The sequence below is a fragment of the Vicugna pacos genome, chromosome 4, assembly GCF_048564905.1.
Source record: "Vicugna pacos chromosome 4, VicPac4, whole genome shotgun sequence".
NCBI classification, from domain to species: domain Eukaryota; kingdom Metazoa; phylum Chordata; class Mammalia; order Artiodactyla; family Camelidae; genus Vicugna; species Vicugna pacos.
Genome location: NC_132990.1, coordinates 24,200,071 through 24,212,927, shown reverse-complemented (window position 1 = coordinate 24,212,927; position 12,857 = coordinate 24,200,071). Strand labels below are relative to the sequence as shown.

Genomic DNA, 12,857 nt, shown 5'->3' with positions numbered 1-12,857 from the left:
CTTTTCAGTGGTTCTACACTCATTAGTATTTTACAAACTATCTCATTACATTCATATATGGGGACGTGTGTTTGTTTCTTATGGAATTACAAGAACTCCTGTGTATCACACATATTAGCACTTTTTCATATATAATGTAAATAATTTTTCCAGTTTGTATTTTAATTTAGTGTATTTTTATATAATTAAAATTATTGGTCATTTACGTTATGGTTTTACTTTTGATGATTTACTTAGAAAGGCTAGCCTTACTTCAGATTGTGTTGCTCATATTTTGGTCTAGTAGTTTTGATTTCTACATTAGATTTTGCATTTATCTGGGATAATGTTTGGAGAAGTGGTGAGAAAATTAATAAGATTTATTTGTGTACCGATGACCAGCTAGTCCCAACACTTCTAAATTCAGTCATCCATCTTTTACCTACTGAATTAAGATATATACCATTTAGTATATATTAAATTATTATACATACTTGGATTTGTTTCCTGTCTCTCCAGTCTATTCCGTTAGTCTTATCTATTCTAGTACCAGTGTCATACTGCTCTTTTCATGAGTATATCTTGGTGTTTTAAAATATGGTAAGACATTCTCTCATTACTTTTTAAAAATAGTATTTTGGGCTGTTTTGTTTTGTTTTTAGATAGAACACTGCTTTGAATCATATCTTAATGATTGGCTACCAAGTTTAAAAAACCGATTGATATTTCCCAAATTATTAGCTATTTGAATACACAAGCACTATTTCTGCTCAGAGGAATGCTCTAAGATTGTGATGTGTTTGGGCCCCTTGAAGGAAATTGTATATAAAAGGGATAATAGTGAAAGATGTTCTTGGAAAAGTAAGCAGGGATCAGATTATAACATGAGCCATGTTTTGAGGAGATTGAAATTTATTCATAGACCTGAAGAGTGTCATTGAGGTGTCATAAACTTCAAAGAGAGTCGTAAACACAGATGTCGTGACAAGATCCTATTTGTGTTTTAGAAGTCACTTTTTCTACAGTGGAGAATAGATTGAAGAGGGGAATGACTGGAGGAAAGTAGGCAGACTCTTGCAAGAGTGATAGGTGAGTTAAGGCCATGATCATAGAGAAAATTGAATAGATTGGAAAAATATTAAGCACAGGATGTGGGGGAGATGGCAAGGGAAATGGAGATTTCAAGGATGAGAAAAATGTTCCGAACTGCCTAGAACTGAGTCAAATTTAATGTAGTTAACATTACTCATGATTAACACTTCTAACATTATTATTTACAGTATTCATTATTATTATCCTCATGACTAACGTTATTATTAAATTAAATAATTACATATTTACATACATATTAAATAATTATTATTCCCTTTTTTCATTAAAGGAATGTTTCTGAATGTGAGGATTCCATTTTAATAAGAAAACATATTGCAGACTGTGCTCTCCCCACACAATAGTTTTATTTTTAGTAGCAGCTGACTTCTGCAATGTTTTGAAGGACTTTTAATTTTATTACATACAACATCATCAGCATATATTATTCATGCTGTATTCTTTTAGGGATAAATAAAGATCAAATGGCAATGGTTACTGCAATTGAAAGTGGTGGAACTCTTATGATAGTTTTTCAGCCTTCCCTCCCCCCGCCCCAAGATCTGTAGTCCACAGGTTTGGAACTGCTGGTCGAAACAGTTATTTATGAATTTGTTTTGAAGACTTTAACCTCAGATGTGCAATACTGCCCCTTCTACTGGGAAAAGTAACTGCAGAACAAAGTCCTCTTCTTTCTTGAAAGACACATGCTACTAAATAGGGAAAAGTGATTAACAAATGTGTTTAACACAAACAAGAATTTGTTAAATGTAACAAGTCAAACATTTTAAACAGTCTAGACAGGTTTAGACATGAGGAATTTTAGTGACCTTATTTTTTCTCTTATTTCCGTATCATTATACAAGTAATTCTACAACTATGTCACTAGAGGATTTTTTTTGTTTCTTCATTTAATATTGAATTAATTGCACTCTGTACTGTATAATGTGAAGTATATCATATCACTTCTTACTCATCAAAGCATAAATTATTTAGTACTCTTTCTGTAATTCACTTAGTGTGGCAGTCAGGAACTCAGTGTATGCTTCTTTCCCACTTCTTAAAAATTCAGAAGAATGTCTTGTGAAATTATATTGCCACTTCATTTCACCTTTCAGAGTGGTTAGTGTCTACATGACACATTTCTGTGATATAATAAAAAACCACTATTTAAAATTTAATTAAAGTTGATTTTTGCTTCTAAAGTCTCTTTATATGTGAAAATGTTATTACTTTTATATTCCTGAAAATATCTTAAAACAGTAAGCTTTTATCTTGTTTGTTTAAAAAGAATAACTTTCGACATACCATAAAAGTTAATGTTAACTAATTTCTCTTGGTGTTATTGAATGCATTCTTGTATTCAGCATTGTTGGAGCTGCTACAGAAGTAAAAAGAAATACAATTAGTCCAAAAAACATGTAAAAAATACCCATATATATTCTAGGCTGCACAGTGAAGATAAAAAGAGTTAACTAAGATGAAAAAAGACATAGTCAAGGAGTTGCAAGCTGGTTGGAGAAACGGAAAGTACATATATAGACATTGGAATGATGCATTATATTGAATATTATAGATAAGTAAATAAATTTTACTACTTGTTCATTTATTCAACATATTAAATGCATCCTGTACTTTAGTTACTCTTTACTCAGTGTTCTGCATTATATGTTGATTCTATAAAAAGCTACTAACTTCCTTTTCATTCAAGATTTATTAAGGAGTCTAATTATTAAGAAAGGACCTGTGCATTTTAATTATACTTTGTATGCCTTCTGTTCATGGGATTCTCAGAGAACATATTTGTGAGAGGCATATGGAATTAAACTTATTTTACTTATATTCTTAGAAGTCGCAGCATCAATTAATGAAAGAAGTCAATTCTATATGGAAGATATTATGCTTTTATCCAATTAACAATTTCTAGTTTATGTATAACTTCTAAGCAATGTGGTTTTCAAATTCTATGACTGTTGTGTAAATTAAAAAAATTAATCTTTCCTTCTATACATTGAAGAATAAAAGAAACAAAACAAGGCTCAAATTTCTGAACACAGGGCTTTTGTGAGATGATCCTTTATGACTTAGAAAACCACTGATCACTTTGTCAGTCAGTGTCGCTTTTCAGTGTTGAACCATATGTGTTCTTAGAATTATAAAACATTTTTCTATTGGATAAAACTAGACAGATATGCTTTTTGTGCTTCTGATGTAAAGACAAGATTTAACTTAATTCCAATAGTAGTAGCTCTTGAAATATAGACTCCTATATTACTGAATTTAAACAGTCTCTCCATGCTTGTCATTTTACATGGATAGTATCGTAAGACAAGTAATGACAGATTAAGACCTGCCTAGCAGAGGGAAAACTAAATTACATGACTTTTATTAAGGCATAAATAAACCTATTAACCATTATCTGGAATACCAATTAGTAGAAAGAGCACTGACAATTTTATTTATCAACATTAAACACAATTATTAATTACAGACCTGATGAATCTAGCAGTGAGCAGGCCACGTTGGATATGCTGGGACCTTAAGTCCATTATATGAGAGGGATGATTACCAAAATCCTGTGGGGAAATGAGTAATTGTAGTTGTAAAATTTTAATTGCCTTGGAATAAGGCAAATTATATTTTCTTGTCTGAGAATATAAATAGTATGACATTAAGGTAACAAGCTTCAGTAGTTGTAAGTAGAAAATGAATTCGTTAGGTTTTAAAACAAAGAAAAGAGTGATGATGAATTTTTAGTGTCATAGTGTTAAGTGTGAATGACATATTGTAAATACATGCAGATTTTCTTTAGATACATGATTTAGTGGGTGGGCTATTTTCTGCATAATGAAAATTGATATAAAAGGGGAACTTTTTGAATGAATTACTACAAGTGAATGGGAGTTACATAATTGAGAAAATATTTTCACCCTGTTGTGATTGGCAGTGTTGTGAAACGAATAAGAGACAATTCACATTTTTCTGTGTCTTTTTTTCTTTTTCTTTGAAGATCCAAATTCCAGAATTTGTGGACATTTACTTATAGGGGCAGCCAAGAATTCTTTTGCAAAACTCATGGATAAAATTAGTCTGGCAATGGACAGTGTACCTTTGCACAGCAATAGGAGTATTACATATGTAGAAAAAGATTCCCTGGTTCAGAGGCTGGCCCGTGGACTTCATAAAGTCAACACACTGGCCCTGAAATATGGTCTGCCTGGTCATTTGCCCATTTTGGTATGTATGCAGTTTCATTAAATAAGGATTTTATGATTTGTAAATTTAATTCTGAATTAGACTTATTTGTAGTTTCAATTAGTTGTACACGAGTGTATGTATATTTGCTTTAGATTTCATGTAATCATTTAATACAGTAAATAAAAGTACCTCCAAATAAGTGTCCAAAATATCAAAATAACAAAAGTTCTGACATGAGTTCTGAGTTTACTGTTCTATACAAGTATACTGCAGCAGAATTGTGTGAGACATAAACAACTATCCCATTTTCTAGCCATCTACATTACATCTTTTTTTCAGTTGTCTATTTCATATAAGCCAAATTATCACTCACATAAAAAATAAAGCTTTCACTTATAAGTTTTAGTGATAGCTGGTATTGTTCTCTGTATAACCGAAGTTATGTTTAATTTGGTAAAATGGTCATTGTTATGGATTTACTAGTAAATCTGTAGTGACTTGTAAAATTGCTCTTGTTTAACAATAGAAAAGCACCACATCATTACAGAAGCAAATATTTGCATTTACACAAAGACTGCACGCAGCAGAAGTGGAGCGCCGCTCACTGCGCTTGGAGGTCACGGAATTCAGACGAAATGTGAATGAAATGAAAAAGGAGCTTGACAAAGCCCAGGGTCTCCAAATGCAATTAAATGAATTTAAGCAGTCTGTAAGTATATATGATTTAAAAAACTACGGCTTTGGTGAACTTTCCTATAATATTAAATACATATAATACGTATTATGTACATGTAACATATATTTAAAATATCAGAGGACAAATGCATATATATTTGTTTTTCTTAACTTTTTATTATGTTTTCTTTTTCAAATAATCAAAATCCCATTCATAGAAATGGGAATTCTAGGAAACTTTCCTTCCAAAATGCATGAACAATACTGTATTACACACTTCAACCTTGCTGAGAGACTAGGTCTCAAATGTTCTCACCACAAAAAGAGAAGTAATAATTATGTGACTTGATAGAGATGTTAGCTAATGCTACAGTGGTAATTGTTTTGCAGTATAGAAGTGTTTCAGATTGTACATTGTACACCTTAAACTTACACAATATTATATGTCAATTAAATAAAAAGCACAGCATCATTAAAACTCATGTCAATGAAAAGAAATGAAAAAAAAAAGAAGAGTTATACCAGATGCTTAAAGGAGTACTGATTCTGTGTCAGCAGAACTCACAGCCCTGTTAAAAAGTCTACTGTGACCAAAAGAGTAGAAAATGATTTATAGTTAGGATGGTTAACTGCTGTATCAAGTAAACTTTGATTGAGTGACTAGCTTGCAGCAAAAGCAAAAAACGTGTTCCAGGAAATGTTCATTGTGAATTATTTCCACTGAAGTGTAGAAATAAAAATAGGATTAATTGAAGGAATGAGATATGTAATTTTTATATTCGATATACAATTCTGTAGTATAAAGTTAAAAAGTGATGATTTCTAACAGCTAATGACCATGTCGACCATGTATCAAGCACTAACCCTAAGCACTATAGGATGTTGACTCATTTAGTCTTGTCATATCAGTAAGGGTTCAATAATATTATTAAACTTATTTTATGGATGAGGAATGTAGGACACAGAATAGCTAAGTAACTTGCCCAAAGTTGCACAGCTAGTAAGTGGAAATGCAGGATTTGAACTTTGGTATTCTAGCTCTAAAACTCATACTCTAAAACTCATACAGTTCACAGTACTGTTAATATTCATATCTAGCTATATTAATAAAGGATTGTTTCAATAAAATCAAAATAGATGGCAAAATGATGCTATTTTCCTCTTTAAAAATTGGGGACCATGCCTGCAACCATCATCTTTCATTTATTTCAGGCAAAGTATATAGGAGGGAAACAAAATGGCTTCTTAGAGTTGGTCTAAAATTGTAACATAAAGGGATGTGTCAAAAAGTGAGTCAGTCCTTGCATGTTTTGGAATTCATTGTTCATCTACTGAAAGTTATTCAGTAGCGAATGCCCATGATTTTTTTGTTTGTTTGTTTGTTTAGCTCCCTACAACCTCTTTCACACACTATCTCTTTCTTATTCTCCATTGCTATGCTTATTTGACCCCACTTACTTGCAGAAGAGTGAACAGAATTGCACCAGTCTCTGCTAGGGATGGATGGACAAGAGAGAGTCTAACATTTGCTTAATTTTTTGGTAAAGGAGACATTTTGGAGGAGTAGGAAGTCAAAAGATAGGGATCTTCATTTACAGAGGTGAAGTGAATTGCAAAGGACAGAATGTTCTGATGGCAAGGAGTGATAATTTAAAACAACATAACAAATAAAAGGTATAAGAAGTACAGAAATAATCTGTTCGCCAGACCCAGAGGCGTTTTATGGCATCAGGGGATGGAGGGATGTTAAGAAGTTGAAATGAAGCTGGAGTGTTGAGAGGAGGCTGTTAGAATTGATGTTTTGAAAGTGGAGAGTTTGATTACAATAGGACAATGTAGGGAACAAGGCAACTGTTAAGAGGGAGTGAAAAAATAAATGTTTCTTCAAATCTAAACACTGTATGAATATCAGTGATCTGTTAGACACACCTTTACTAGATGACTGTCAGGAAATGAGGGAACTTGCCCCACGTGCCTTGCGATCATTCTCATTACTTAGATTAACTTAGATGTAAGTATTAGACATTTATTTTTATGCCATACTGTTGAGATATTCATTATATATGCCTTTGAAAAGGCAAATAATAGTAAAAGATAGTTGCTTCCGGGAGGTAACAGGCAAGTACATAGTGCCAAAGTAAAACTGAATGCTTATATATTATGACGTAGAAAGAACTCATGTAATAAACTTATCCTCAAACTTAGTTTCAGCAAAAGTTTTTTCTTTTTACATGAACTGCATACTTGGTATTATTGGCCCAAGAGGAAGCTATAATTGAGCACCTTTGTATTTTTGTCTGATTTGTCAGAACACTCAGAGATGAAATCCCCATTCTACTGTAATAGTTCACACATTCCAGATGCCTAGAATCAATAGGATTTTTATTCTGTTCCCCATCCTCAGAGTTTTAAAAATCTTAAATCAGTTGTCTTTATATTTGTGTTAATTATATTAATCCACCTCAAATTATTTTCAATAATGGAAGAGTTATCAATCTTAAATGTGTATATATATATTTACACTTAGTATGATTAAGTGACTTGCATGGTTTCTTTTAGTTTTCCACATGTATTTCTCATGTTACCTACCATTTGTGAAGCATTCCTTTTCTTTGTACTTCAAGATCAAGATGTTTCTTGTCATTTGTTGTGTGTAATTTTCATTTGTTTAAATGTTTTGCGCAGAAGATAATGCAAATATGTTCTGCCCTGGATTCCACACCCCTTAAGGGATTCCAGAGAAGAGCAGAACTTGAAATAAGTTTCCAGAGATTTTGTTTGACTAAAAGGAGAGTTTGGGGAGTATAGCTGTTGTGCTTTAAAAATCAGTGATGTTTTTTATCTTGACTTATGAAATCAAGAAAAACAAATTGTACTTTTGTCATGTATCAGGGATTTGGAAATGTTTATCTTGCACTTTTTATGTTAACAAATACAGTTCTGAAGATTAAATGATACAACAATGCAGTTAGCTTATAATTAACTTTTTTCCGTTTTTCAGAAATTGATCACCCATGAGAAGTTTGAAAGTGCGTGTGAAGAACTGAATAATGCATTACTTCGGGAACAACAGGCACAAATGCTATTGAATGAACAGGCGCAACAACTACAGGAGTTGAATTATAGACTTGAATTACATTCCACTGAGGAAGCCGACAAAAACCAAACTCTTGGAGAAGCTGTTAAGGTAGGAAAACATGCCTTGCATAATGGTTTATTTCCTCTAGGTGTGGGTCTTTGAGGGACTCAGGTGAATCTTTTGAATAGGGAAGAGATGCCAAAATATGAAATTTTATTCCATGAGAGCTTATAAGGATGGAATGAAATGTAGTTCTAGGACCTCAATTCCAAGCTTGCATTTAGCTGTGTTGAAAAGTAAAAGTAGGCTTTGCTAGTTGGAAACCAAGTGGAGATTTTTCCAGTAATAATTTTATTCTTTGTTTTACTTAGCTCCTCCTCTCTTTAGTTCTTTTCTTTTTCTTGTTTTATGCCCTCGGAACATTGAAAATCCCTGTATCCTTCAGATTTGGAAGTTACGGGTCTGGGTCTGTCTAATTCTTATGGAAGTGTGAGTTTGAGGAGGAGGTGGGGTTTGGTTAGGAAGAGTTGTTCTCCCTGTCGTTTGTTTGTGGGAAAGGTATTTAGAAGGGGAAAAAGAAGTTCAGTAAAATGGCTGTCATTTAGAAAACTTCGTAACGGTATCTAGGACTATGATACCTTTTGGAAATGTTGGCTATAAAATGTAATTGAATTCTAGTTTTCACTAGCAAGGTTATACACACTGGAATGGAAGAACTAATTTCAGGGAAACCAACATGATACAGCACAGCCTGTGTAGTAGGTATTGTGTGTCATACCTAATACAGTAAGCAACTCAGAGTTGGTATATAATTTATTATACAAATAATATGTATTTATCCTAATAGCTAAATACTGTTATGAATACTAAGAAAACAATCAAAATTTATTGAGAGCTTCCTGTTTGCCAAGCACTAAATACTATGTTATCTCATAATCCTCACGTAAACGATGGGATTATTTTCATTTTGTAGATGAGAAAACCGAGATACAGAGAGGCACATGCACAACCATTAGTAAGTTACAAACCTGGGGAATCAGAGTTTACATCTGCTTTCCTAATCACAACATTAAATGTATTGTTGATTGACAGCATACATAGGCCAGGCTCTGTACTGTGTCTCTGTGTGGAATGTTTTGTTTCATTCTTAAACTACCCCTGAGAATAGGCACCATTATTGTTCCCATTCTTTTTTGATGAAATTGAGTGAGTTCAGTGGACTTGCTCAGGGTCTCCCGGCCTATACACGTTGAAACTGGAATTCAGTTTTTAGAAAACTGTATTAAAATGATTAACTTATTTTCTTAGGTTAATTAGGTAGACTTAAATTTGCTTCAGCTTCCTTTTCTTTATTATTACTTTCTTTTTTTCTATTATAAGTAATTCTAAGATAAGCAACCCTATAGCTAAATCTTTATATACATATTATGATTATTTCCTCAGGATTAATTCCTAGTTGAAGAATTACTAGGTCTACAGACACATATGTTTTAAAGTGAATTTAAAATTTAAAGTAAATTTTAAGTTTGCCTATGGAAACTTTTACATTCCTAAAATACATGAGAATTTTACTTTTTACCCAAGCTGATTTTTATGATTAAAAAATTTTTGGCCAATTTGATCAATATATTATTGTTACTCAGATTTATATTTTTTGATTGCTAGTCAAATTGAATATTTTTATAAGTATATTGGTCATTGAACAACATTTTTATGCTTCATGTCCCATTAATAGATAATGTAATTAACCATGCTTTGATAAAGCATTGAACTCACATTGGAGTCTTCTCTTTTTGAAATAGCTTGTAGTTGTGTTTAGGTATAGTATTTTCCAGCAGATAAAAAGCTGCTCATATTAATTTCTTTAAAATGCCAGTAGCTTAAATATTGTTGTCAAGAATGGAGAATTGTTTAATTACTGTCTCTTAATTAGAGTGAGCAGGTGGTAATGTGAAAATGCTCTCTTGTGGGAGGCAGCATGGTGCAGTGCAAAAAGCACTGGCCTTGGAATAAGTATTTCCAAATGCAAATCCCAGTACTGTCACTTGGGCAAATAACTTAACCTTTCTGAGCCTCAGTTTCCTCTTCTGCAAAATTAGGGATAATGATACTGAAGTTGCAGAATTTTTATGAGAATTAATTAAGATCCTGTTTGAAAAACAAGTATATGCTTGGTGAATATTCTTTTGTGCTTTTCAGTAATACTTTAACAAGTAGCTTTTTGTGTGTGTCCTGTGCATAACTTAATAAAAACTATTGCTGCTTCTTTTTAAAAACAAAATAAGACGAATAGAAGATATGGAAAATATATAGAGAAAACAAGTTACTCATAACTTAGCATCTGAAAACACCACTGTTAACATTTTGTGGCTTTGTTTTTAATCATTTTTCTATCTACAATAGTTTTTATAAATCCTACTTTGGACTTGATGCTCAGAATGGCTTTCCTTTACGATACAGCTAGATTTTGATAAGACATTTTGAGTATTACAGCCGTGCATTAAAGAGTAAAGGAAATCTCTAAGAACAAGTGACACCAGCAAACCCCAGTGAGCTGAAATCAAAGTTAGCACTGTGAATAGTTGCTGGGCTTACCCTGCAGGCAAATACCAAAACCAGTGCTGGAAGTAGGGAACTAAGATTTGGCCTCCAGCAGATTGGGTCTTGAACCCTTGACTCCCCCATTAAGAAATTGCCTAATAACCTGAATGGGATAATCTCTGATCAATAGTGTTTAGACAGAAACTAATATTAAATTTTCTCTGGAAGAAAGCTTGCCTAATTTAGTTCCTTCAAGAGCATCCACAGACTAAGATCAACCAACTAACTGGCACGTGAATAAATATATTAATCTTATATTCATCCACACTGCTAAACTTCTTTGTAAATTCTAATAATGCTTTATCTGTACTTTCTAAAATTTTCTACGTAGGCCATCATTTTATTTGTTCTGTAGTAACAGTTTTGTTTCTCCTTTTCAAACCATAATCCTTTAATTTTTTTCCTCCCCTGCCTTAATGTACTGGCTAGGATATGATGTTGAGTAAAAGTATAATAATTCTATATTATCAGGGTTAAAATATTTTTAAATACACCCCAGGCCTATGCCACACATGAATGTAGGATTTTAGTTATGCTACCTTTAGGTCCAAGGACTGTTCAGCTGGGAAATTATCTTCAGGGTGTCCAATCCTTGTAGAACCAGTGTGACCTTGCAGAAGTAACCTTGAAAATATTCAGTGAGGATGCTTCTGTAGCTCACAGAACACACCAAAGACTTTTATGGAGAATTCAGTATTACAAACCATTGGAAGAAATGAGTTGTACATCAAATGGGAAAGTTTACGCCTGAGGTGGTAGGCATACTCGAAGTATTGGCAGGTACTTTAAAAGATACTTTAAATATTTTTAAAAGTTTTAAGAAATAGCTTATGAATAGATAAAGGACAAGAAATAAAAATATAGTCATTGAAATGAAAAACTCAGTGATTGATTTGAACATCAGAGACATTGATGAAAAGATACTAGCGAATTGAAATTAGCTGAGGAAAAATATACATGGCTCAGTGCATTTTGACAAATGTATACGTGTATAACTACCACCACAATCAAGATATAGGACATTTATTTTATCACTCAAATTCTCAAATTTCCCTGTGCTCTTTCCCATTCAGCTACCCTTTTTACTGGCCCCACCCTCCACTCTAGCCCAGCAGCCAATGATCTGGTATCACTCTAGATTAGATTTGCTTTTATTAGACTTTCACATCAGTGGAATCGGACAATATGTATGTACTCTTTGTGTCTGACTTCTTTCATTTGGTGTAACAGCTTTGAGATTCATCTACACTGTTTCTTTGTATTGTTGAGTTGTATTCCATTATATGAATATACAGAAATTTGGTTATCCGTTCACCTGTTGATAGACATTTAGATTGTTTTCATTTAGGGCTATGATGAATAACACTGCTAAAAACATTCTTGTACAAGTCCCTGGGGTGAGACATGATTTGACTATTCTTGATAATACCTAGGAGTGGAAATGCTGGATTGTATGGTAAGAGTAAGTTTAAATTTTTAAGAAATTGTCAAAGTCTTTTTCCATAAGGGCTGCATGACTTTACATTTCTAACAACAGTGGAAGTAGGTTGCATGGCTTCATATTCTGGCAAATACTTGGTACTGTCAGTCTTTTTAATTTTAATCTGTTCTAGTGGGTGTGTAATGGTATGTTTTTTGGTTTTAATTTGCATTTCACTGATGATTAATAATGTTAAGCATCTGTTAGTATACTTATTATTGTTAGTCACTCATATGCGTTTTTTGTGAAATATGTGTTCCAATCATTTGATATTTAGCTTTGAGTTGTTTGTTTTCCTATTCAGTTGCAAGAATTCTTTCTTTTTTTTGGATACAAGTCCTCTGTCAGAATATTGAGAATATTATTTCTCAGTCAGAATACTGAATTTTCATTTTCTTAACAGTGTCTTTCAAGTAGAAGAGGTTTTAAATTTAGAAGCATTTTAAATGTTACAGTTAATTATTGTCTTTTATCTAAGAAATGTTTACTGTGATGCAGAAAAGATTTTTGCCCGTGTTTTCTTTTAGAAAACTTTTTTTTTTAGCTTTTACCTTTAGGTCTGTGATTCATTTTGAGTTAATTTTTATGTATAACTTGATGTAAGGGTTGAAGTTTTTTTTTTCTTTCCTTATAGATGTTTACTTGTTCCAGTGCCATTTGTTGAAAAGACTGTCCTTTCTCTCTTCAGTTATGTTGGCCCCTATATTGAAAATCACTTGTGTGTGTATGTGTGTGTGTTTACTTATTTGCTTTTGA

General features: G+C 32.6%; 1 protein-coding gene across 8 annotated transcripts in view; it reads left to right on the top strand.

Moving 5' to 3' along the window:
* The window catches only part of CCDC171 (coiled-coil domain containing 171), a 273,454-nt gene that overhangs the window by 141,298 nt on the left and 119,299 nt on the right, over nucleotides 1–12,857 (top strand). For all 8 annotated transcript variants that reach the window (XR_012071926.1, XM_072959382.1, XM_072959385.1 and 5 more), the window contains 3 exons: nucleotides 4,079–4,305; nucleotides 4,793–4,975; nucleotides 7,943–8,128. Coding sequence is in view for 7 of the 8 variants with exons in the window: in XM_072959382.1 (XP_072815483.1) it covers nucleotides 4,079–4,305; nucleotides 4,793–4,975; nucleotides 7,943–8,128 (596 nt within the window). In the remaining variant the exon portion in view is untranslated. The remainder of the gene's footprint in view (nucleotides 1–4,078; nucleotides 4,306–4,792; nucleotides 4,976–7,942; nucleotides 8,129–12,857) is intronic.